At 29.3% G+C, this 27,959-nt stretch overlaps 2 protein-coding genes across 5 annotated transcripts in view; one reads left to right on the top strand and one right to left on the bottom strand.

The window, feature by feature from the left end:
- Window positions 1-1,528: 1,528 nt before the first annotated feature.
- LOC124431993 (syntaxin-17) lies at window positions 1,529-3,292 on the top strand. The gene is made up of 5 exons (XM_046980443.1): window positions 1,529-1,950; window positions 2,034-2,229; window positions 2,393-2,604; window positions 2,683-2,899; window positions 3,023-3,292. The coding sequence occupies exons 1-5, from the start codon at window positions 1,819-1,821 to the stop codon at window positions 3,169-3,171; spliced, it is 906 nt and encodes a 301-aa protein (XP_046836399.1). The 5' UTR covers window positions 1,529-1,818; the 3' UTR covers window positions 3,172-3,292.
- A 3,331-nt stretch (window positions 3,293-6,623) lies between these two features.
- The window catches only part of LOC124432083 (puratrophin-1-like), a 338,073-nt gene continuing 316,737 nt past the window's right edge, over window positions 6,624-27,959 (bottom strand). For all 4 annotated transcript variants that reach the window (XM_046980634.1, XM_046980635.1, XM_046980636.1 and 1 more), the window contains 10 exons: window positions 13,102-13,549; window positions 11,873-12,125; window positions 11,325-11,400; window positions 10,993-11,166; window positions 10,334-10,705; window positions 10,055-10,198; window positions 9,628-9,841; window positions 9,428-9,544; window positions 8,995-9,198; window positions 6,624-8,853 (listed from right to left, as the gene is read on the bottom strand). In XM_046980634.1, the coding sequence (XP_046836590.1) occupies window positions 8,630-8,853; window positions 8,995-9,198; window positions 9,428-9,544; window positions 9,628-9,841; window positions 10,055-10,198; window positions 10,334-10,705; window positions 10,993-11,166; window positions 11,325-11,400; window positions 11,873-12,125; window positions 13,102-13,549 (2,226 nt within the window). In that variant the 3' untranslated portion in view covers window positions 6,624-8,629. The remainder of the gene's footprint in view (window positions 8,854-8,994; window positions 9,199-9,427; window positions 9,545-9,627; window positions 9,842-10,054; window positions 10,199-10,333; window positions 10,706-10,992; window positions 11,167-11,324; window positions 11,401-11,872; window positions 12,126-13,101; window positions 13,550-27,959) is intronic.

The raw sequence follows: 27,959 nt of genomic DNA, 5'->3' as shown, positions 1-27,959 counted from the left end.
CGGGTAAATTATTATGTCGAGTGTATTAATTAATACTAGTTTGCCTACAGGAAATAAATTATATACATATAACGTTTAAAGATCTTATCTGTGTATGTATTATTAACTATTGATTATATACACAAACACACACACATACGTGATATAAACAGAGAAAGAGAAAGAAACAGAGAGAGAGAGAGTGAGAGAGAAATAGTTATATGAAAGAATAATAATTAACTGTTGGAATTAAGTGCGAATAAAAATAGAAAGAGAAAGGGAGACATGAAAAAGAAGCAGGAAGAAACATTAAACGTTTTTCAAGGTGATCATCCATCGGATTGATAACGAAAGGTCAAAGGGGTAAAATAAAGGAACGAGGTTATCCGCAATATTATGAATAACGTTGAAAATAAAAGATCATGTGAGAAGGCGTAACTAAACGTGAACGAACCGTGTGTTTGTGCGCGCAAACGTGTTTGTGACATATGAAGACTAATGGAAACCAGAGAATTCGAGAGAAATGGAAGAAGTATAGAAATAAAGAGCTTCAAGAGGGAGACAGAAATGAGTGAGAAGTAAAGGAGAAAGAGAGAGAGAAAGGAAAAAAGAGAGAGAGAGAGAGAGAGAGAGGGTGAAGACTCGATTACACGTCATCGACAGACCAGGGCCTATTCGCTTGCAATCGGTTTTTCATTATGGAAACCTCTACCGATTTTATACGAAATTATAGATTTAACTGACTATCCTGAAATACATTTGGAACGTATTGTGTTTTTAACCGCAAGATAATAGATACCTAAAAGCGTGCAATTATCGTTTCTTTATCAAAGATCGATATATACGGCATACATATCAATATACGTGTACATCGTATAATATAATAAATATAAAATAATCCAATATATATATATATATACATGGTAATCTTAAATCGATTGAAACATTATTTCTGAAAATATTAAATAATTTTTAGACGATCTTAATCCATAACACTTTTTATCTGTATCGTATTAAAAACTTGTAATTATCATTTCTTTATAAAATACTGAATAATCGTTTTATGTATGCTCATTTCAATTTTGGATGATACTAATGTGAGATAATTTTTTTTTTTTTCCATATGTATCGCATTAAAATAATATTTCTTTAATTATATAATAAAACGAATATGTAATATTTATATAATGAAATTAATATAAAAAAAAAAATCATTCTATATATCTGTCCTGATCTTAAATGGCTTTAAACGTAAGTTAAGAGAGAGAGTGTATCAAATACTTTTAAATAATCCTAATCAGGAATATTTTTTGCAAGTTGAAAAATATTTTTTTTCATGATAACTCTGAATTTATATATACATACATATATCTATATATTTTTTTTGTATGATATATAATTATATAATCACGTGAAAATTTATTTCATTAAAATATCTTTCGTTCTTTTTAATACATCTGGCGCGATCTTGAAATATGTCGGCACAACCATAGATCAATTTAACTTAAGAATCTTACATAGAGGGCATTACTGTATTCCTTGCGTACTGAATGACAGTCTGCTTGCTTTGTGAAAATACGCATTATCGTCTGGTATTAAACAGCTGATCGGTGATTATTTTTATATAAAAATAATATAATAAAAATAGTAACTAAATTTAACATGTTATGAACCATCACCGCGTATATAAGATAATTTATCCTCAATAAAAGTCAGTAAATAACAGTTTAATGTATAATTCAGTGACAATGATCAATGGATATATTATTGTAACATTGTTTATTATATAAATAAGTATATGATTGATAATTTCTAAATCATAAAATCAACAAATCCAAAATGTCATTATCAATGGAGAATCTTGTCATAAAACAGCCGATTAGACGATTGGAAATTCAAATCAGTAATTTTAATGTTGCTATACCACATCATGTTGATTTACTGAAACGTCACAAGAGTAATATTAAAAAAGTAAGTGATTTAATAATAATCAAGTACGTTATATAAATATTATTTATAAATTTTTCATATAGAAGAAATTATTCTATTCGTAGTATGAACTTCAACACGATTGGGAAAAAGTACGGAAAGAACATATAAATGTTTCCAGAATTATAAAACAATTGAAAGAATTGCTTTATCAGATGGATACTCTAAGGGGTCAGGTTCTAGACAATGATATTAATGAATTTGATAAACTTACAGCGACTGCTAGAACTAGTATAATGAATGCAATTGAAGAATACTTAGGTAAAGTTTTTAATACCGGTATAAAATATCTATCAAGATTAACAACTTTATTATTATTTATTTTAAATTCATATATATATATATATATATATATATATATATATGCATGAATTCAATGTTTACGCATGAGTTCAATGTTTGCGCATGAATTCAATATTTTCAGTTTTACAATTGGACTTACCTTTATCGGGGCCTTCTTCACCCAAAGAGGAAGATGAGGATGCACAGTATGCATTTAGAGATCGTAATGTCCAAATGCACAAAGAACATGAAGATTTGGAACAACAGCAAGCATGTTTGCATACCTGGACAGATCTACAAGATGATATATGTCAATTACATCAACTTTTTACTGATTTTAACAAAATAGTACATGTAAGTGTTCAGGTCACTTGTTTATAGTTATATCTAATAATGAATGATTTAAATCTATTACAATTATGTTGATACAAGGATCAAAAAGAATCTGCGAATAACATAGAGAATAATATTGAAGAAACACAAATCAATGTGAATGAAGGTACGAAGTTCCTTGTAAAAGCATCGAAATACAAAGCAGTAACTTATCCTTTGGCTGGAGCATTAATTGGAACTTGTGTGGGTGGACCTATAGGCTTATTCGCAGGTTTAAAAATTGGTGGATTAACAGCTCTTGGTTGTGGAATTTTAGGTAATTAATTATTAATAAAGTCTGTTATAACATTATTTTCAATGTTAGAAAAGTTTCTAATAGAACTATGAAAAATGGATATTGCAATTCTTTCTTGAATTTTACTAAATACATTAATTGTAGGATTTACTGGCGGTTCCATCTTAAAGAAAAAACAAATCACAGAAGAGAATATATATAGAAAATCCAGTAATCCATTTGAAGAACAACAAAACATTAAAAAATCTTCATCTCTTCCTGAAAGTTTGAATAAAACCAAAAAAGATTTGTGACATAAAGCCGAACTTGATAATAATCTGAAAGATACTAAAGTGTGCAACATTATTTAGTCACTTACTAAAATATTTGAATGTATTCATAATGAAATAGGTTATCTTTCAATTAATTTACTAATCAATGATTTACATTTTTTCTTATTGGTTTTCTATCAAAATAAATTATATTAATGTAAATATTATGTTAGGGGTGGAAACACCTAATTTTTTAATATAAAATTTTTAAAATATAAAAAAATATATATATTTAGGTTAGTTTTGGACCGATAATACTCAATGCTTTAACATGGCAATATATTAAGCTTCTAAATTCTATTATTAGATACTTTAAATTCTAGTATTAAATACTCTAAGAAGTTTGTAATTCTACTGCTTTCTTCAAATATTTCATCTCGCTACAAATATTCTTTTTTAGATCTAAAAATTATATATAACAAAAAGTACATTTTTACAACTACAAATACATACATATGTATGTGGATAAAAAATTTGAATACATAATTCGTATTTATATATATTGCAAATTTTGTTAATTAATAAAATGTTTTATAAAATATTATAAATAATACATTACAAATGCGAATACGTTTGATTACAATAATATTGTTTATATTGAAAGAATCATTCCTTTACTTCAATGGTATAAACAAAAAAAGGTTATTTTGTGAAAACAATTATTACATATATGAAATAATTTATAAAATACTTACCACGTACTTATGTGAGTTATATGTACCTGCAAAATTAAAGTTAAAAACGTTTGTAAGCTTTTTTCTAGAAGCTTCTATTAACTTAAAGTCTGATGATTGACAAAGCTCGCTAGTTGTTTTTCAAAAATTAACGTCGGTCTTTATACCTTTCCTACTAAGTCTTAATGACTGTGTAAAACAATACAAGGTTTAAAATTAAATAATTAACTTTTAAAAAAGTTATAAATTTAATTTGTAAGATTGTAAATTTTCCATGGAAAATTATTTTTTTAATTAATTGAATTAGTACGTCGACGAGAAAGAAACAGAAAAAAAAAGAAAAATTAAATATATCAATCTATTTCAATCAATTAAAAAATTCAAAATATTACACTTTTGTTGTTTTCATATATAATATTACGTAAAATAGATTGATTTGAAGTTAAAAAAAATTTTTAAGAGAAAGATATAAAATTAGATTTGTTACATATTACACCGTGTATGAATTCATTTACATCGTAATATTAATTCATTGTATCGTGAGAGAATAATCTCTTAAATCGCCTTTGTTTTTGTATGTATATATATATATAAATATATATATATATAAAAAGAAAAAACGGAATTTTTTATAATTAATTAGCGTTTTGGGGTTCACTACAAAAGGCACCCAATACAGTATATTTAGCAAATAATAAAATACATCGGTGTTAGACACATTACAATACTGAAACACACAATCGTGTTATATAATATAATATATATACATTTTATTAATGGTAATGCAAATTACTTAAATCTAAGGACTAAAAGTTTCTACTTAAAAAAATATTAATAAATATCTAAGAGCATGTAAATATTAAAATGACTATCGACGTGTATCGACTTTTTTTTTTTTCTTTTTTTTTTTACGAGATTTTTACTCTCTATCATATTTATATTATCGTTAATTAAGCATCCTTCGTTTTAAAAGCAATACCAAACGAATAGTCTCGTGGAAAATAGAAAAGATTTACGTACTTTCGTTCGTTTCGGTTTTACTTTCAAAGATTAGGACGCTCAGCCAGGTGCACCGATGTATGGCGTATGTTTTATATATACATACACATATATATATATATTTTTTTTTCTGGTCTTCTTTTTATAAAATCTAAATTATAGAAAAAGATTTATATATATATATATATATATATATATATATATATATATATATATAAATTTTTCTTCTTATGTTCTGGCTGAAGATTAGGAAAAAAAAAAAATGTCAAAGAAAATAAACATATCAATGTAATTATTTGGATTATAAATCCCTTCCATTGGGTGCATCAGACTGTGTGTCAAGAATTAATTTTTTTTTCTTTTTTTTTATCCTTTTTTTTTTTCTTTTTTAATTTCCTACGATCTATATTCTAAGTTCTTTTTTTTTGTATTTTTTTTTATTTCTTTTTTTTCTTTTAACTTTAAACTCTTTTCTTCTTTCCAACATATAAAATAAACAATTAATTTGGTCATTTTCCATAAGGTATAATTACGATACCTTGGTAGACCTTGGCAATAAGAATGGCTAACTCACGAGTTGACTTACTTGGAGAAGCAATATAATAACAACACAGAATTATATTAAAAGGAAAATTCTGATTTTGCTACATGTAGTACCAATGTGTTCTCTATGTATTCAACTACAAATGCATTGACATATATAAGACACCAGCCTTAAATAAGTCAGATCAAATAAGAGTGGTGTATAACATTATTATTCAATATACATTTCGGATTAATACACAAATTCTTGAAATCGTTTTATATGATTTTTTTGTTTTTAAGAAGAAGAAAAAAAAAAGAACAATTTAATAATTACGTATTGACTTAATAAATAAATTAAATATCGTACTTTATCATGAGAGAGAAAAAAAAATAAAAAAAGAATAGATTAGACGTTGTTGTGAAAAAGAAACGAAGAGGAGAAAAACAAAAAAAAAAAAAAAACTAAGAGAAAAAAAAAGGATTACAATCTACGTACATGGGAGCTTTGCCATTTTCAATTCGGATTATTAATTCACACCACTCTCATTCAATGGCTTAAATGTTTGATGCAGGTGATTATGATCTCTCTCCTTACAGGCCAGATATTTCAGACTTTTTCATTACAAATATTGCATAATATATAATGTTTGAGAAAATAGTACCATTCATTCGCTTATACGATTAAAGGAATGTATTATTATTAGTTTATGAAAAGTTGGAATATATATATACATATACATATATATATATATATATATATGTATATATAATGTATATGTATGTATGTATGTATGTATAAGAAATCATAATCGAAACTGCAATATTAATTTGTGAGAAACCGAAAAAAAAAGACAACAATAACAACAACAGGCAGCGCAAAATATTTGTGGACTGTCTTAAGCTAAGCTTACCATTGAAATTTATCATAAGCTTTTCCAAAACATTTATCCACAATGTGTGTTATCAAAAACGGTAGATCTTTTTTTTTTTTTTTTTTTAATAAAAAAAAAGCGCGCTAAAATTATTGAAGAAGAGAGAGAAAGAGAAAGAGAGAGAGAGAGAGAGAGAGATAAAAAAGAGAGAAAAAGACAGAGAGAGAGAGAGAGAGAGAGAGAGAGAGAGAGAGAGAATAAAAAAGAAATTCTTTTTTCCTTACTTTTTGTTTTAACACAGGCCACAATAAAATCTATTAAAATTACGGGTGTGATAAGAGGTTTTATAAATGACTGACATAAAAAGAATATAATATTATGTATATTTGAAATATAATCTGAAAGTAATATACGCACTATCGATTATATTACTTGTGTGGCTACATAGAGAGAGAGAGATAGATAGATAGATAGATAGATAGATAGATAGAGATAGAGATAGAGATAGAGAGAGAGAGAGAGAGAAAGAGTATAAATCTTTAATATTACATTATATTACAAAATGTTATATATTTATGTGTGCGCATTAATTTGACATTCCCGAAGGAACTTGTAATCGTTAATGGAAACTAAATTTCTTCGAAAGTGACAAAAAAGAAAGGAAAAAAAGGAAAAAGAAAAAAAGAGAAAGAACAAAAAGAAACAACCCTATTGCAACTAACATGATCATTCCGAAGACAATAAGGTCCCTCTCCTTTGGATCTTATCTTGGGATCGTAATAGTAAAATTTACTTTCCAAAGATATACAGAGCGAACACAATGTGGAGTTGGAATATTACTTACAATATATAAATTAAAAGTATAAAAGAGAGAAAGAGAGAGAGAGAAAGAGAGAGAGAGAGAGAGAGAGAGAGAGAGAGAGAAAGGAGAAAAAGAGAGAGAGAGAAAGGAGTATTTGAAAAGTACGTGAAAAGTATTATTGAAAATTTTGAAGAATCCTTCGATCGTTGATTATCTGGAGTGCCAATATGAAGAAGTAAAAAAGAAAAAAAAAAGGAAAAGTAAAAAGAACTAGAAAAGAAAAAAGATAAGAAACAGAAAAAAATAACATTAAATTAATAAACATAGACCGATTATTGGTGCAATAATGTCACCGAATTTAATGTAATATTGTAGCGTATATTTACGTCGGTAAGGAGAAGAGCGTACTTATCTAAACGCACGTAAAATATATTTTATGTTTTCGAACATACGTTTCGACATACGTTATTACGAAATCGGAAAGATTGTTTTTCTTCTTCTTCATTGTTTTCTTCTTTTTTTTTTTTGTATTTTTTATTTATTTATTTATTTATTTTATTTTATTTTATTATTTGTTTTTTTTTTTTTTTCTTTAATAAGAAAATACGCATCGTGTTTGTTTCTGAAAAAAATCAGTGATCCTGCTAACACGATTTTAAGGTCGGCGTCGACAAACATAATTAATATCGCGCTGTGCCCGCGGAATTAAAGCGTATCAAAAGATAGACTCACTCGGTAGTATTTATTTACTTATTTATTTATTTATTTATTTATTTGTTTGTTTATTTATTTATGTATTCATTTATTTATTTCCACATTAGCGTCGCACGACTCTCTTGGACAGCAAACGACGAGGGGAACGGGTCGTTCCTTGATTTTTTTTGATTTCTTTTTCTTTTTCTTTTCGATCAGCGTGATTACAACGGTCGAAGGTCGCAGAGGAAATCGTCTTTAAAAAGCGTAATTCAAGAACGATTAGTCGATTGAACACTGTCGTCTTCCAAACGCACAATTTTTTACTCGTCCTTCTTCCTTTCAGAATTCTTTTTCTTTCTTTCTTTCTTTCTTTCTTTCTTTCTTTCTTTCTTTCTCGTTTTTCTTTCTTTTTCTTTTTTTTTTTTTCTTTCCTATTCCTTTCCCTTCCCTATTTGTTTCATTTTAACGGTATAATTACCTTCGCAGAAGAAAAAAATTATTATATAGTTTAAACGCTACGTTACGCCCGTAGAATATTATTATTTCTCTCTCTCTTTGCACCTATGTATCTAATATGCCACTTATAGACCACCATGCATCACGCTACATCGAACGTAAGAGAGAGAGAGAGAGAGAGAGAGAGAGAGAGAGAGAGAGAGAGAGAGAGAGAGGGAGAGAGAGGGAGAGAGAAAGAGAAAGAGTGAAAGAGTGAGAGAGAAAGAGAGTGTGAGAGATAGATAGATAGATAGATAGGTAGAGACATAGACGTATTTATGTAGTAGTTAATGCGAGTGAATCAACACCACGCGTTATCTATTTTCTGTCCTTTCGAGAGTTTCAACTCGTTTGGACGTCGTCGAACGATTTATAGTTCAAAGATTGATGGACATGTCTTGATCGTAAGGCGTAAGATTGGTATCCGATGATGAAGCTGTGGTAACTGTTGCCATCGTTGCACTGCTCGGCGATTGTAATGGCGTCGACGTTGTTGGTAAATGCGACATTGGGCTTTCCAACGTCGAATTCCAATGGCTCCTTTCGGTACCATCACCTCCGTCGTCCGAGACGATCGATATATCAGCTATTATTCCGCTTTCTGTAAAAGATATTTATCAAGAATACAAATCTCTCGTAAACAAAAATATATATATATATATATATTTATATATAATATTACACGGTATTATCTCGACGATGATAATCATCATAGAGAAAGGACTAATATATATACACTTACCGACGCTGCACTGACTATTCAAAGTAGTGCTTCGATGATGAGGTCGAGGACTGGTATCCAAACCGAGATTATGGGTGGTTGGTGGTCCACTGCTACCACCGCTACTCGAGGATGAACTTACTGAAATGACACTATGTGGTCTTCTACTGCAACGTCCAGAATCCTCTGACATCGAGACCGCTATCGAGTTTCTAAATCTGGGTGCTGATCCAACAAACGAAAAAGGTAAAAAGAAAAATAAATCAAAGAAAAGAAATGAAAAGATAAGAGTAGGAAAGAAAGAAAGAAATATTTTTTTATTATTACAAAGGAAACATTACTTTCACAGGAAGTTATTTTTAAGTGTTTCGATTGGGGGGGGGGGGGGGGGAGAAAAAAAAAGAGAGACAAATTGACACTTTTTTTGATTGTTAATCGAAAAAACGTTCCTTACTTTTTGATAGTTGAGCTACGCTGATCGAACGATCGTTTATTTGATTAGCGCTAGGCCTAATGTCCAAACAAGGTTTATTTCCTATGCCCATGCTCGACATCTCCGCCAGGCGCACTTCTAAAAAAAGTCAAATAACAATAAACGTCAGAGGGCATCGTTCGTATTTTACAATTCAGAGAAATCTAAATGCGGATTGTCACCTCTGTTTCGAAGCGCCTGCTTCCAAAGAAGATTGCTCAATTCCTCGGTCCAAGCTTTTTTTATCTCCTCGCTTGCACATTGCAACGTGTAAGTGTCTCCGGGCTTCCTCTTGCGGAACCAAATCTCGAATTTAGTTGGTGAATCCGCGATAACAGCGGTTAAACCTATATCCGTCGTTTTGATGCTGTGCTTATAGATGTATATATCAAGGTTCTGTCATGGAAAATTATACAATTATTTATATGGATATATATATAATATAAATATATATTATAAATATGTATATATATATATATATATATTTACAAATATATATACAAATTTGATATAAAGGATTAATAAGAAGTAATTTGTAATATTTTCAATATGTTATTTATTCATTTATTTACTTATTTATTTATTATTTTGTTCTTTTTTTATTCATACCTTTCTATCGGGAAATCTTCTAGCTTTGCTGAAAAGTATTAGATCCTCGAAGAGGAAAACTTGACGAAGACACTTCTTTCCTTTGCCTTGCCAAACCAAGAATTCATTTTGTCGTAATAACCTGCCTTGCTCTTTTACGTTTACCTATCGAAAATCGATCGTATAAATTTAATACAAGAGATTAAACGAAAGGATAAATCTTTTATTTCTTTTTCTATTTTTTTTTCTCTCTCTCTCTTTTTTTTTTTTTTTTTGAATTCCTTTTAACATTCAACGTACATCGCAATCTCGGAGGGAGTCCATAGCCAGGAGGTCATTTCCATGCCTAAGTTGGAACCGTACCATCTGTTCTGCAGCCCTTAAATCAGCTTCCCCCTCTACTACCGGTTTAACGCCATCCTCTTTTTCTTCTTTCTCATCTTTACCAGACATTTGTTCGGATAGATCCGTCCCTGCTTTAACCAATTGTTGAAGCAACAATGCATATTTTCCCATACGTTGGACGGGCTTTAATAGATAACTCGCAAGATCCATTTTATCTCCTAGTTCCATTTGTTTTTGTTTGAAAAACGTCGTACCGTATTCGGCCATTAACGAGTCCGAATTTGGTTTGTTCTTGTTATATAGAGCATAGAGATAAAATTTCTTTTCCTAAATGAAAAAAAAAAGAATCACCATTATTTTCCTATAGATAGAATTTTTTTAAGAAATTTTATTTTACTTCTTATTCTTATTTATTCTTAATTCTTCTTTTATCATTATTTATTCTCGTTCATATTTGTTCTGAATCTTTTTATTTTTATTTATACTTATACTCACTTATTCTTACTTCTTTTTTTTTTTTTGTTAGAAAAATATCTTCTCCTCTCTCTCTCTCTCTCTCTTTTTTCTTTTTTATCGTCGAATTATATTTTTACAAAGAGAAAGAAGATACTTACGTGTCTTAGGAAACATTGTCCCACGAGCATTGGCGATTGTTCACATTGTTCTAATTCCCGTAGAAAATGTTGACTATGAAATTCATAGATCTTCTCAACATTACCAAAGATCACATTTCTTTGACCTCTCAATGCCTGAGGTATATCCTCTCGCACCAGTTCAGGTATGTAATTCTTCAATTGCCGGACACATACACACACACACACAAAAAAAAAGAAAAAAAAAAAAGAAAATGAAAAAGAAATGAATATAGTTTTAAGAATGAGGATTGATATAATAAAAAAAAAAAAAAGTTAACAATTATATATATTTATTTTTGTAATAATTATACCTCTATTATATACTCCAACGACTTCACGTAGTCTCGTTCGGTTTGTATCATCTCTCTCATTATAAGTAGTATCGTTCTGCAAGGTGAAATTCTTTATTAAGGACGTCGTCAACGTAATGGCTCGTTATGACCGCGCGTAATTGAAATTGCGGTTGGAAGAAATTACTAGAATGGATATCTCGTACGTTGATGAATTCGTGGAAAATAAGAGAAAGTTCAAAAAAAAAAAAAATTCATCAGCGTAGGGATCAAAGTTTATATATATTCTTTTTTTCTTTCTTTCTTTTTCTTTTTTTTTTTTTTTTTTTTTTTTTTTTTTTACAACCTCTTCAATTTCTTCCTTAATGTACAGATACATTGTAAATGATCGACTATACAAATGACTTGTATTTTGTTAAAGTTGATGTAACGGACGTAAGAAGAAAAAATTAAAAAATAAAAAAAGAAAAAAAAAAAAAAAAAAGAAAAAAAAATAAAGAAAAAGAAAAAAGAAAGAAAGAAAGCAAAATGATTTGTGCAAGGAGAATGACGGAGGGATATAATCGTACTTTTTTGCTTTCATTCCGGGTGCTATACTAGCCGCCCTATGAAGGTGCGAATTAACAGGAGGTTTGACCAATCTTCGTGGCGCTGGACTTCTCGGTGGTGTTCTTGGTGGAGAACAATCGAGAAGTTGTTCGGCACTTTCCCAAAGTTCCGCAATATTGTCCAATACCGGCCGACCTCCGCTTCCACCGGATCCAACACTTTCCATCGGACATGCGTAAGATGCGGTGCTATCGCTATCGTCCCATGAAGTCCCTAAAAATGATTCTTCTATCAATATATACATATATATATATGTATATATATATGTGTGTGTGTGTCATTAAATGAAATTAATTAATATGATGTACGAAAATGAATAACGAAGGATCGATTATTTTTAATCCCAATTTTTTTCTTTTCTTTTTTTTCCTTTTTCCTTTTTTTTTTTTTTTTTTTTTTTATTAATAAAATTCAACTATCTTTTTTTCTTTTTTTCTTTTTTTTTTATGAGTAATACCAAGTATAAATCGATTTCAGAAACATTGACTATAACAGTTTTTTTTTGTTTTCTTTTGAATGTTATCGAATATATTTTTTCTTATTAATGAAAAATTCATGCGTGAAGTGAAATAATAAATATTGGAAAGTTTGATATATTATCGTATGACGTTTGATCGATGATCACGAATATTAAACGCAGTGGCAAATTTTTTATTCGTTATTCAAAATTTTTATTCAGATATTTTGATAAAAATTTTTTTATACGGTAAAAAAAAAAGAAAAGAAAAATAATAATAGTAATAATATTTTGATAATCTTTACTAGTTTTATATTTTTATATTTCTACGAAACTTCTATATTTTTTATAAAAGTACGTGAAATATATCTGTAGACATTATAGTTCAATGATATAAAAAAAAGCCATAACAGCGATACATACATTGAGATACTTTTTTATTTTAAATCACACTTCAATTTTCTTTTCAATTCATTTTTCTCAATTCTTCTTTCATTTATCATTTCAAACTTTCAGGACAGTTTTAAACGATGATCTTAATTATTATACGAAAAATTGTCAAAAATATTCGTAATGAAAAAAGAAAGAATAAGAAAAAATAAATACGTGAAAGAAGGAATGAGCGAAGGCACGAGCAAAAGAAAAAAAAAGAAAGAAAAAAGAAAAGGAAAATAAATAAATAAATAAATAAATAAATAAAAAAAAAAAATAAATAAATAAATTAGAACTTACTCTTCGTCAAACTATCGTCCCAAGATGTCGAAGAATCCGAAGTGGCAAAGGATCTTCTTCTAGCTGGCGAGCCAGGTGCCGAAGAAGTCCTAGCAATTTCAAGAGCTTCCGCACACTTATTCCTAGCTATGCGACATTGTTCAAGAAGTATCTCGTTACCGAGCTTTTCAGCGAGCGCCATCATCTCGTTGAAATGTTCCGGTGGGAGTGGTGGCCTCGCCATTAGAAATTGTTGGGATCTCCTTTCGGCGGCCACGCGAGCCTCCTGCGCCCACTCGTAAGCACGGTCCTGCAATAGACAGCATCTCGACGTATCCTCGAGATACTCGCGTCGATCCTCCAACCTGGAACCAAATCCTCGAAGATGTTGTTTCAAGGATCGAGCGAGTTCACGAAGTCCGCTCGCACTCGCCGCCTCTGCGAGGTCGCTTCCCTTGTCGATATGTCTCTGTAAATTTCAAAAAGATAAAAATCAATAAATAAAAACAAAAGAAAAATCTAATAGAAAATTTTTTACATTTAAAATCAAATAAAAGATAAGAGAGATAAATTAATTTTGATAAATGATATGCCAATGATATTTGATATCACGTTTTTATATTCATTCAATCTTTTCTTTTCTTTTTTGTTTTTTTTTCTTTTTTTTTAATCATTTTACGAGAATCCAACGTTGTTATTCGATCTTTTTCATTTCCTTAAAAGAGAGAAAAAAAAAAGAAAAGAAATTAAATATTCAATTGAGATAATGATAATCACGTTAACGAAATATTTAGTTTGCCGATGAAAAACGCGATGGACGATTTTCATATAGCGCCTTTCGGTTTCTATATATATATATATATATATATATATATATATGGAAGAGGCCCCCCTGCCGTGCTTGCACATAGCAGAAGCATTCCGCCCTCTCGACAGGGAGAGGCCATAAATCGACATATGGAAGTAAATAACGTCATGGGAAGGAAAGGGAAGGGAAGGGAAGGGAAGGGAAGGGAAGAGAAGAGAAGAGAAGGAAGGAAGGAAAGAAAGAAGGAACGATAGGGAAGAAAGGGAAAAAGAAATGAAGGAGAAAGGAGGATGGTGGATGAACGATGGAGGAAGGGATGAAGGAGGGGTGGGGCAGGAGGGGGCAGTCGTGGTTTATCCGTACAACGTATAGACATCATTGTCGAGAAAGGCACGTAGGAGGGCGGGACATATAAGAACGTTTACAGAAAACATATCGTAGAGCCTTTCCATATATATATATATATGTATGTATCTGTACATGTATGTATGTATGTATGTATGTATGTATGTATGTATATATGTATATTCACGGTGCGTGCTTGCGCGAGCGTGAAATCCTCTTGGCCACGGACGAGTAGTAGTATTCTATCCTGAATTCAGAGATCCAGAACGTGAACAATTTCGATTGAGTGTCCGTGACGAAATAAGAGTGGTATATATGTATATATCTTTTCTCATAAAATAGATACGCTCGATCGATTGTCTTCATGTTTTCAAAACAATCATGTTAAAGCGAGTGGCTGAGAGAGAGAGAGAGAAAGAAATCTTACATGCAGAAGGTAGTATGTATGTAGTTTAATATATATATATATATATATTGAATTTTATTTAAAAGATTTTTTTTCTTCATAAATTATTATATTAGATGGAAAAAAATTTGAAAGAACTGTTCGTCAATATAATTGTTGTTATAGCTTGACATATAATAATGATATTCTCTGTTCGAATTTTAATTGAATATTTTCCTTCAACTTTTATAATTTGCAAAATCAAATAATATGTATAATTTATATTTAAAAAACAAAAAAAAAAAAAAAAAAAAAAGAAGAAAAAGGCAATATGCAAAATTGCAATTTATTTTTTCTTTTATTATTATTCCCATAAAAATACGTTGAATATAAATGTGTAATCGCATATGAGAATATTAACTAACTTGTGATATGAAATTCTTTATACACGGAGATATTAACTTTTTTTTGTGGATAATTTATGCAACAATTATGTTAATGAATTTAAATTTTATTTGAATGAAAAAAAAAAAAAATGTAAAGGAGTGTTGCTAAATATTTATCGAATGTTTAAAATTTATCTCATTACTTTATTATTATTATTATTATTATTACTATTATTATTTTCTTTTTTTTTTTTTTTTAATTGTTATCGATAAAATATGTATGTAGTAGTATGCAGCATAAACAATATATATATATTTTTTTTTTTTTTTTTTATATACAAGATGCCAGAATTTGATAAAGAGAAAGAGAAAAACAGAAAAATATAATGAGAAACATAATTTCATATAATATATTTAGTTAATAAAAAAATAACAAAAAAAAAAAAAAGGAATAAAAGTAAATATCAATAGAAATATTATAAATACAAATTATTAATATATAGACAAATTTCTTTATACATTTTCATAACAAATCTTTTCGATCATTTTTAATGATTAAAATGAAATAAAATAAAATAAAACAAAACAAATGAAAATAAAACAAAATAAAATAAAATATCATCAGTCATTTACGACGTTTAAAATTCATCTCGTTTGTAATGTTTGCATAGACAGAAGGAAGCTCGATTAAAATCTAAATAAAATTACATTCGTTCGTACAATGCACGTACTTTCTTTTTTGTATAATCCCGTCGTTTATTCTTCACCAAGTCCCATTTACTGGATCGATTCGAGTACATCTTTCGTATTTGTCTTTTCTACGTGTAAGTAAGTACGTGACACGTTCTCTCTTTCTCTTTTTTTTCTCTCTGTCTCTTTCTCCTTAGGTTTTACTGACTTAAGCCTTAAGAAATAAGTATGTAAGTACTTCTTTCCTCTTTTCACCGTAAAGCCCGAGGGAGGTATGTAAGTAGCGATTGTAGTTAGGCCACGTGCCAAGTTACATTTCTCTTTTCGTTATTGGAATGTTTCATCGACCAATTATATGTAATTACGTTCTTTAATTAACGCGATATGAAAGATCTTAACCTCTATCCGTTTCACGTCTAATCCATACTTGAATAAAAAAAAAAAATATATATATATATATATATACGTTATTGATAAAAAAAAAAAAAAAAGGAAACAATAAAACAAACATAAAATAAAATAATTATTTTTGACATTTCATATTTAAATTTAATCATTGAAAATATATTGCAAATTTAATTATTTAATACATACAATTAATAATCTTTTGAATTTTTGCAAAATAATTATTTTTATCAATACTATCTTCGATCTCGAACTTTTCATTATAATATATATATATACGTCAAATCGGTCATTGAAAAAATGATCGTTCGTGAAATGAATTATCAATGGTTACGGGATGACTTACGGGAAAAGTGATCTATTTTTCTGAATTAAAATTTTCATTGAAATGGGAATTGGAATTGGAAATTGGAATTGGGATTGGGGTTGGTGTCGAGAGGGAGGACTAAGGGGTGACGAGGAGGGGGATGACATCCCTTTTTCTCTGAAGACAAACTACGCATTTCCATCGAACCGATTATTAAATTCAATACGTACGTACATACAATATAACTTACGATAAATCAACGTTAACGTACGAATTGATAAATTCAATCATTCACATATATAATTCTTTTTTTCAATATTATTGGCGTACGTATTATTAAAACTTTCGATCTAGTTAACGTTTTATTATATTGTTTGATAATAATGGTATTTTCATTGTACATACAATAAAATTATCTTAGTATAGGAACGTTTGATTAAGTGGAATATGTCGATCAAAGTTTTCAGTTCGTTCTCGGTAATCGTTAAAACGATTTATTTTGCAACGTCAGGATATAAATAGTATAATAGTCATGGATCTGAGCCAAAAGATTCGTTGAAAAAAAACAAAAAAAAAAAAAAAACAAAAAAAAAAACAAAAGAAAGAAAAGAGACTCCAGCAATCTCCAGACGATACATAACATTTAACAAATCAAAATCTTTGTTTTCTTTTGTTCACGATGATTTATACAATGTGTAATTATTTATCGTTCGATATAACGATATTTACAATGAAGTAACGAATCATTCTGACTTCTAACACGCCATTATGGAAATGGAAGATCTTAAAAGATAAAAATATAAATCTTTGGAGTGAGACAGATAGACGGAAAGAGAGAGAGAGATAGAGAGAGATAGATAGTTAATTTCCTAGACTGTAATTAATCGTCAATGATTTTATCAGAGACGAATAATCGTAATTATCGTTATCTTTATCACTGACTCACAAACGGAGTATAAATAAGAAGAGATTTTTCGAAGATTATTAACCGATCTAATTTTCCTCCGATACTCGTCCATCTTGCGGGAAATAGATTTTCAAATTTATAGCGATGAAATTTTCATTTAGATGGGGTATAGGTTAGATTAATAAAAATGTTCATAAACAAGAGAACACGTCATAGGTCGATAAGTTGTTAATTAAACGTTAATCGAATCGCGTTCGTTCTTTTTTCGATCTTGGTGTGGCAACATTTTCTTCTTTTTCTACTTTTGTGTGTGTTTCTTCTTTTTGTCTTTTTCTTTTTTTTTTTTTCATTTTTTTTATTTCTTTTTTTCCTTCCTTCGAAAGACCGGTCGCGCGTGTACGACCGGTATTGGTGGCAAACACTTTCCTGAATATTTAACGATCATCAAGAACGACGAGGATAGAAGGACGACGATGATTGGTCGGTTGGTTGGTTAGTTGATTGGTTGGTTGTGTTAGAAAACTGGTATAATACATTTTGTTCGATTCTAAATGGTTTTTCCCGGTTGGACTGGATCAAGTGAGGATAGACGAAGAACCATCTAGACTTTCCTATTATCGACGATTAAAGACACCGCCATAAGTTTTACGTTTAACTCGTGCGACAGGTTGTCGAGCACATTGGAATGTCTTGCAAGCACACAAGTTCCGTATAGTTTATATTTTATTATTATTATTATTATTATTATTGTTATTATTATTATTATTATTATTATTATTATCATTATGAGGTTGATCGTTTGGAATGGAAATCAGGTGAATAAACTATCGAAATATGTGAAGGAAGCTTTTGACGTAAAATATTTGTCCTTGATATTTTCTTTGATATTTTTATTTATTTATTTCTTTTTTCTTCTTTCTCATTATTTCGTGCATTTCTTGAAAATTATTATTATTATTATTATTATTGTTGTTGCTGTTGTTGTTATTATTTATCATTATTATTGTGATTATTTACTTAGCTTTCTTTTTTTCAAAATTATTTGATTTTAGTGGAATAATGAAAATTATAGATCTCTGATCAAGTAATGCTCATTTCTTGTTACGGATATATCTTTTTATATTATTATTAATAAAATTATTATTATTATATAATAATATTTATTTATATGATTATTATTATGACTTTATTATTATTATTACCATCATTATCATTATTATTATTATTATTTTTATTTAATATTCATTATTTATTATCACTACAATATAATTAAATATTTTGAATAAGAAAAGATAGGTCAATAGTCGTTTTAATTGCCGCGAAGAACGCGGAGCAGCCGGTTTGATGTTAAATTCTTCTGAACGTCTATTTCCTTTGATATCTTTGTACTACATTCGAACTTCTTGCTCCGAAAAGATAAAGAAGCTGGTTTCTCTAGCAAATAGAATAATTTAAATCGATCGAGGGTACAATGATCGAGGAAACGTATTAACGAGGGTATCATTTCTCGGGAATATTTATCTCATAATAATTTTTCATTGAAATAAAATTAAAGAAAGTCAAATAGAAATAATATATTTTGTATTAAGGTATCTTATTTAAACGTTATCGTGATCTAACATACAACCAACATAGATCGAAGATCATTTAGGGATAATTTTTTTCATCACATATGGATTCATTCGTTCGACTCGAGAAATAAAAACGGCGGTATAATCTGTTACGTCTAACATAAACACATAATCGATCGATTAAAAGTTGCGTTGTATACGTATATACATTATACATATATACATATATATGTGGCCTTCTTTGACAAATACGATTTTTAATTGAAGAAACAAATCTGCAAGTCGTAAGGAATTTAAAAAAAAATAAAGAAAAAAAAAAGAGAGGGGGTGGGAGAGATAGAGAGAGAGAGAGAGAGAGAGAGAGAGAGAGAGAGAGAGAAATCCTTTTCGATATGAATTATGTGTCCGTGTTACATCGGCGTTTCGTTAAAATATAGAGGATCGTTAAACATCACGTTTAAATTGATCGTGACTCCGAAGCTCTCGAAGAAAAAATTACTCTCTCAAGTGGGTATTTTGTTATTAAGTCGTGAGATTTAATCGACTTATCATACATACATATATCGAACAAAATGAACGAAGAAAGTAATGTTTAAATGATACCTTAATTGAATAATCAATCGATATCAAGACGATTATATATCAAAATTATATATGTAAATAAAATTTTGAATATTAAAAAAATAATATTAAAAAAAAAAAAAGAATAATAAAAATAATAGAAATCAGAAGTACGATGAAACACTTGAAATTAGTTCATTTAATGAATGAAAAGAAAAAAGAAAAAAAAATATTTATATATATATACATATATATATATACATATACATTTTTATATTTCTCATATACCGAGTTTCAAAGAAACTTCGATTACATTCTAATGAGATTATAATGAATATGAGGACACAATATAGTTATTAGAATTTGAGAAAGATCCGAATGAAAGTCAATGTATAATTTCTTTGCTTTTCCTCTCGCCTCTCTGTTCACTTTCACTTTCCCTCATCTAAGACGGTAGTTAGTTGTTCCTGCCGTTCATGTTGCCGTTGCCGTTGCCGTTGCCCGTTGTCGTTGCCGTTGCTTTTGATATTGCTGGCTGATGATGGTGAACTTCTTACAAGGCAACGACATGGCAGCGACAAACACGGACTGTAAAAAAAATTGTTCGCGAGGAAAACAGGTACTGGTAGCTCGTGAAATCTGTAGTCCTCGAAAGCACGTACGGTTAAGTGTCTCGAAAGATTGCATTCCAAGACCGCAAAGGTCGAATAAATCCTTTCCATCGTTTATCGTTCTCTACCCGACGGCTATGTAACTCTCTCTCTCTCTCTCTTTCTCCTGCTCTCTATCTGTCTCTCTCTCTCTCTCTCCCTCTCTCTCTCTCTCTCTCTTGCTTTTGCTCTCCCACTCTTTCTTTTTCACTCTTGTATATCTAGCCCGAAGCTCGTCGCCGACGAAGATTCACTTTAATCGTTGCGAAACTTAACCGTACAGTCGTACACACACACACACACACACACACACACATATATATATATATATACACGCACACATACACACATACACACTCGTCGGGTTAGAAGACCTTTTAAGGTCGAACCTCGAAGAAATTCTGACGAGAAGTTGAAGAGGTGGGAGGAGGAAGGGAGAGAGGAGGAGAGGATTCCGTAGAAGGGAAAAAAAGGGATACTTCGTTATGGAAAATATCGTGGGATGTAAAGGGGATTTTTAAATTAACAAGTTAAAAATATTAAATCCATTCGAGCGATAGATAATGAAACCTTTTTACGATATTAATCAGCCGTGATTTACTACCCCAAGTAAGATTGCGAAAGAGATCCCTTTTGTTATAATATAATATACTTTTTGACATTGAATATTCATTATGAGAGAAAAATATAATTGAGTTTGATAATTACGTTTTCCCATTGCATGGACCGAATGTGGTACATTTTTTCACATCAAACGAACCTCTTTATCTTTCTCTTTCTCTTTCTCTCTCTCTTTCTGCTCTCGTTCGCTCGGTCGGTCGATCTTTTTAACAACGTATTTAAAATGCATTTAATTTTAATTCATTACGATGCAAATCTTGTACGATCAAATATTACTCATTTTTACGTAAGTACAAACCTTGCTTTCTCTCTCTCTCTCTCTCTCTCTCTCTCTCTCTTTCTCTCTGTTTCATTCTTCTTCGTTAATTTTAATGATATATTTAAGATGCTATTAATCCTAATTTATTATAGTGAATCGATTTGTTAGAAAAGTATAATTAAATTGACCAATAAATTCTCTCGTACGATTAAATATTATCTATTTTCACGTGAGATAAATCATTCTCTTTCTCTTTCTCTCTCTCTCTCTCTCTCTCTCTTTCTCTATTTCTTTCCTTCGTTAATTCTAACGACACATTTAAAATGCACATTTAATCTTAATACATTATGGTCTGTTAATAGGATACAATTAAAAAGAGATAAATAAATTATCTCAAAAGAAATCCCGAATAATTTACAATTTTGAGGGAGAGACATTTAAAAGTGGACTTCATTTTAATTCATTATAAAATAATAATATCGATATGGTATTAGAAAAATATAATCGTACTAATAGATTTCCTTTTGAATATCACTTTCGTATATAGAAATTATCTCATTTTCTTTCGTTCAACTAGCAAATTATTAATCCTTAATTCATTATTGTCGTAAATCGTACGATTAAAAAAAAAAAAAAAAAAAAAAGAAAAAAGAAAATATATATAAACATAAATTAATTATCTCGTATATAATCCGAAGATAAAATCTCTCCCTCTTTCTCTCTCTCTTTATATATATATATATATGTATTTCAAAATGTTAATTTTAATGATATTAACGATACATTTAAAAATACATTTAACAATCCTAACGATGCTTATGGGGTGTTACGATGAAAGATGAAGACAAAAGATAATGAATATGTAAGAGAGCAAGCGTATTATAATTTGCTGCATCTCTCTCTCTCTCTCAATCTCGTCTTTCGTCCCTCGTTTCATTTCTTTTATTTTTCGTTCCTTTCCTTTTCTTTTTTCTTTCTTTCTCTTTGACCTTGAGACTTAACGCTTAAGAAGGAAAAATTATTTTTACGAGACCGGGATCATATGTTGAAACGTATATAAATCGTGATTTATGAACGGTTCGCAAGTGCGAAAGCGGATGTGAAGTAGGAAGATAGGAAGATGAGGAGAGTTCACCCTTCTCATTCTCTCTCTCTCTCTCTCTTTCTTCCCTTTAGCCTTCACTTTCTCATGCTTCCTCTCTTTTACACTATGGGATGGCATGGCCATATCCGAGTTTGGTTCGTACTAGAGCCTGTTAGCTAGAAAGAGACTCTCTTTAACACATCGGACATTATTTATGTTCCTTAGCACGCAATGCAAGTGTCGTTTCGTACGTCGTACGTGTACCTTTATTACATATATCCTTCTCTTTCTCTCTTCCTTCATCTATACATTTATCCCTCTCTTTCTCTCTTTCTCTCTTTCTATATCTATTTATTTATTTATCTATCATCATTCTTTCTTTTTATTTCTCTCTCTCTCTCTCTCGCTATCTCTATCTCTTTCTTTTATTCTTTCTTTCTTTCTTTCTTTCTTTCGTTCGGTATTATACACTTAGAAAGAGATGAAAGAAAGGAAATAGAAGAAGGACGCGATGTGTTCGGAGAGAAAACATTAAACTTACACGGGCATCGATTACACACGATCGCGTGTTTAATCGATTCCTCGAACATATACGATCAAGTGATTCGAAAGATTGTACGGCCTATTGGATACTTTAGAAAGTTGTTTTATAAAATCGTTTGACTAATGAGAACGGTAACTTCTGTTAGAGAGAAAAAAAAAAGAAAGAAAAAATGTATAAAAAATAAGTTTACTATCTTATAGAATATTTTTATTGTATATGACGAGATTCATTGTTAACTTCTTTCATTTTTTTTCTTTTTTTTTTATAGATATAATACATATTGTGCTAAGTGCTAGCTCAAAGACTTAACAATTTTTTTTTCCATTCCAAAATAATAATAAGAATAATAATAATAATATTATATATAATAATAACAATAAAAAGATAAATATATATATATATATATATATATATATATTTATAAATCATTTATAATAGATATATATTTTCTCGCTTTAATCGTTCATGAGAATAACAATATATGCAATATATTTCCCAAAATGTATTATATATTCAGAAATGTAAAAATAAAAATAATTATAAGATATTATAATATTATTCTATAATATAAAATTTACTTTATAATACAAATTTATAATCATCGTCGTGTGAGGGCTCGTGTTTTATGGGATCCGAAACGATCGTCTTCATTGCCTCTACATAAATGCCCCACTGTTATTATGTATATATCATATGAGCATATTTTATTAGAAATTACTAATATGTCACTCTTTACGAGTATTCCTTTGAAATATCACATTCCCATTGATATTTTATTAATCATGGGACATATTGTATGTAAACAAATATCTTGTTTATCGAATAAATCATCGAACAAAGTAATTTTGCAAAATTTACACAATACATTTCGTAAATGTTCACTATTATATTTATTTTAATTCTAATTGAATAATTTTCTTTATTTTAAAATCTAAACTTTCTTTATTAATTTCAATTTAAATCGTTTGTGTTCATGCGTGCGTGCGTGGGTGTCTCTCTTTCTGTATGTGTGCGTGTGATTTGTTTTTTTACGACACGATACAATTTATAACGATGATAATATTATAATATTAAATTTCTTACAGTTTTAACGAATTGAGACTTTCACTAAAAGAGAAGAGTACTATCTTAGAAACATTCCTATTATCTATGATGATTCGCTATAATTTATACCATTTTATTTCTTTCATATAAATACATATGCATACATATAAATCGTTCGAATCTCTTTTTTTCTTTTTCTTTTTTTTATTTCATTATTATTTCTATATCGTAATAATATTACGAGTGATCAGTCAGAAATATATCAAGTTTATATAATGAAAGATCAACTTTTTTTATCTCGAAAAATAAAATAAATTGATAAAAAGAATATTTCGTATTTTAATAGTCTTACAAAGTAATAAAATTTATAATATTATTTTTTATAATGAATGAAATTTTGATATATATATATATATATATATATATATATATATATATATATATATAAAACGATATATTATCAGACAACCAACGTGACTTTTACTTAAGAAAAGAAAAAGAAGAAAAAAAATTAAAAAATAAGTAAAAGAAAAAGGGGGAGAGACAGAGAGAAAGAGAGGAACGAATATTCTCGTTTTATTTCTCGCTAGAAAATTTCCGTACGTAAAACCGCGAACAATAATCAGCAACGGTCTCTGTGGTCCATACTGCCTCTTTCATTGCGACCCTCGGAAATGTCTACTATTCATGACGAAACGTAGAATACCACAATGCCCATTTTGGCGGCGCGATGTGACATAAAAGGTCTCCCGCATCTGTCGTTCGACCGAGCTGTGTGTTCAATGTTCAGAGAAAGAGAAAAAGAGAGAAAGAGAGAGAGAGAGAAAGAGGGGAAGGGAAATAGATAAAAAGAGAAAAAGAGAAAGAGAGAGTACAATGTTGTTTGTAAGTCGAAAAACTTCGGGGCGTCCAACGTTACGTTTCATTTAATGTGAGAATTTATAGTCACCGGTTGAAAACTATTTTTTTGTGAAAAAAGAACAAATTCATTTCTAAGACTGCAAAAGACAATCTAACAATGAGTTTAAGAATGTTACCTTTTATTTCTTCATTATTATTATTATTATCATTATTATTATTATTAATATCATTTTTTAATTTTTTATTTTTCCACAGAGAGATAAATAGATAGATAGATAGAGGGAGAGAGAGGGAAAGAAAGAGAACGTGATTATCTCGCTGACGAATATTTCTAAGTATTTACGAAATCCGATCCGAATGTAAAAGACTCGAAGGAGTTAACCAGGTGCAACGCGACAAATCCAGTGATAGTTTACGTCAAGGAAACTCGAGTATAGTAACGGGTTCAGATTGATTTTCATGGTGTGGTCTTTCATCGAAAGGAATATATATATATATATATATATATGTATACATATAAGCAATGCCAAGACCCCAGCCATGTGTTCTCTCGGTTGCTTTTATGACGAGAAGAGTACCATCACGTTTGAATACTACTATTGGAAAATCAAACGTATGCATGTACTATAGTACTTAACTATATATACGTGGTATTTACTAGGTAACGATTAAACCTTGAAAGAAGGGCTAGCTGTAATTCATATCCATTTGCACCCATATAATTTATATCGTCGTCTCGCTACGCACTTAACTACAAGAGTCTATGAAAGAAGAAAGAAATGAATTTCCTAGGTGGAGGAGAAAAGGGGGAGAAGGAGGAAGAGATGGAGGAGAAGGAGAGGAGGGTGCACGAACCCTTGATTTTTTTTATAGGTAACATCTCGACGTATATTTTGTTTCGTTTCTTTTCTTTTCTTTTCTTTTTTTTTTTCTTTTTCCTTTTTCTTTTTTTTTTTTTGTTTTTTTTTCTTTTTTCTATGGTTTATTTACGAAGCTTACAATTAGTTAACAAGCTGGTACGTAAATCATTTATGAGTTTTGCGATCGTAACACTCGAAGAAATTTGAAATAGCAAATGCATGATCGTAAAAGGATATATTCGAAATAAGAATTATATTAATCATTAAATTGCATGATTCTTTTTCTTTCTTTTTTTAGTACTCTTTTTTTTTTTCTTTTGGGGGGTTTCTTTTTTCTTCTTTTCTTTACTTTTCTTTTTTTAATTCGTCTCGATGAAAATAATATCATATCGAGTATTAAATGTTAATGAAGAAATACGTCGTTATAATAAATTTTTATCATTATTTCAAATGAAAAAAATTGTTAATATCAAACGCGTATAAAATTATGCATCATATTGTATTATAATACCGTCGAAAATTTCATTTGTTTCGAGGGGGAAAAAAAATATTATACCAATATATCAACTATTAAATATATTAAATATTAAAACAGCAATAGATCATTATAATGAATGAAAAATCCAAATATTAAACTCATGTAAATATCAAGCATCGATTTATTACAATTTTACTCCCCAAGAAAATGAATTTAATGATTAATGAAAATAATTTATCTGTAATAATTCATAGTTAGGAAACTACTTCTGATATAAAAAAAAAAAAAAAAAAACAAAATAGAATAATAGCCACTGCAAATATTTAAATAATCGTTGAAGATGAAAAGGGACGACAACTTTAGACTTTTTTTTTTTTTATCTAATACACTTTCTTAAACGAATAACTTTAATAACATTATCGCGTCCCATATGTTCATAATTATTTTAGATTTTCAACGGATAGGATTAATAATTGGAACGTTAAGAACAAGATACGACTTTCCACGATATAATGATCTATAATAAAATTTTAACGGCAGCATCACGATATCGTGCGTGCGTGCCAATGTTACCTCGTTTATTCATTTAATAGCCGATGTTTAATTATGAGATACGCGATAAATTCAACTTAACAGAGTTTCCTACTTTCTTACGTTCTAATTTCAACGAGACAATTCAGTTCGTATTATATAAAAAACAAAAAAAGAAAAAGAAGAATTTATCTCAATCGGCACGTATTCGCATGATTAAACAATAGATCGATGAACAATAAATTGAAAATTAAAATGCCGACAGTTATAATTGCAAATGAGACATTAACGGAGTTAAGGAAATATTTAGAACGAATAGAATGTAAAATCGAAAGTAGTATACGAATAAGTATGTATGTATGTTTCGATACTTGTCCCTTTCATATACGATCTACAAGGTGTTCGATAATTTCATAATCCCAAGAAAAATATCCTTTTAATATGTCCAATGATAGAAGGATAAAAATAGACATTTATTTCATATAAGATCTACGAATATTGTCTCGTAATTTGAAAATTACAGAGAGAAAAAAATAATTCGTTCGAAGAATCGACACTTTGATAAAAATGACGATTATGTATATATCGTATTTGATATGATACAAGGTTATCTCATAAGTTCAAAACCATAGAAAAAAATTTGGTCGACATCATGACGCAGATAAAGACGCATCATTTCTTTTCATATCTACAAGGTCGTTTAAATCTAAAACCTTTAAGAAAAATCTTTTCAAAATGTCGATACCGCAGGTAAAAACGAGATTTATTTCGTTTCCGATCTACGGGATGTCCCGTAAGTCTAGAAACTCATAGAAAAGAAATCTTTTCAGTATTTTGTCGAACGAGATAAAGACGAACATTTTCTTTTTTCTTCTTTTTTTTTTTCTTTCTTTCTTTTTTCTTTTCTTTTTCGTATTAAATCTACAAGGTGTCGTATAAATTTAAAATCGTAAAGTAAAATCGTTTAAAAATGTCGACGAATGGATAATGACAACAAGATTTATTACAGACAACCTCACCCCCCCCCCCCATTTCTTTCGTACAACATCTACAATGTGTCGAATAAGTCTGTAACCATAGAAAAAAAAAAAAAAAAAAAAAACATTCTTTTCTAAATGACCCCTATACTTAAGACTTAACGCTATGACGAACGAAGATATAAAAAAAACAAAAAAAAAAAACAAAAAAAAATAGATAAATAAATAATAACGATAAAAAAGAAAATAAAAAAAAAATAAATAAATAAAATAAAATAAAATAAAATAAAATAGAAGAAGAAGAAGGGAAAAAAGAAAAGAAAAAATTAAAAAAAAAAAAAAAAAAAAAAAAAAAAAGAAAAAACAAGAAAATAAATGAAAATAAATGAAAACGAATAGAAATCGAGAGGGCCTTTCGCAAAAGGAGAAGCACATTATAGATAGTACCTTTCCATCTAAAGAAGTAACCGAAGGAACGAAGCCAGAGCTACTTACGTTCCGTCAGACAATTACGCAACAACTTGGAATGCAAGGCAACGCCAATAATGCTAGTTACACTTTAGCTCGGTCTTTCGATACGGTATTACCCGTGACTTCGTCTTGCC

This window comes from Vespa crabro, chromosome 23, assembly GCF_910589235.1.
Source record: "Vespa crabro chromosome 23, iyVesCrab1.2, whole genome shotgun sequence".
In the NCBI taxonomy this organism is placed as follows: domain Eukaryota; kingdom Metazoa; phylum Arthropoda; class Insecta; order Hymenoptera; family Vespidae; genus Vespa; species Vespa crabro.
The sequence above is the reverse complement of the archived record's forward strand: the minus strand, read 5'-3'. Positions and strand labels throughout refer to the sequence as shown.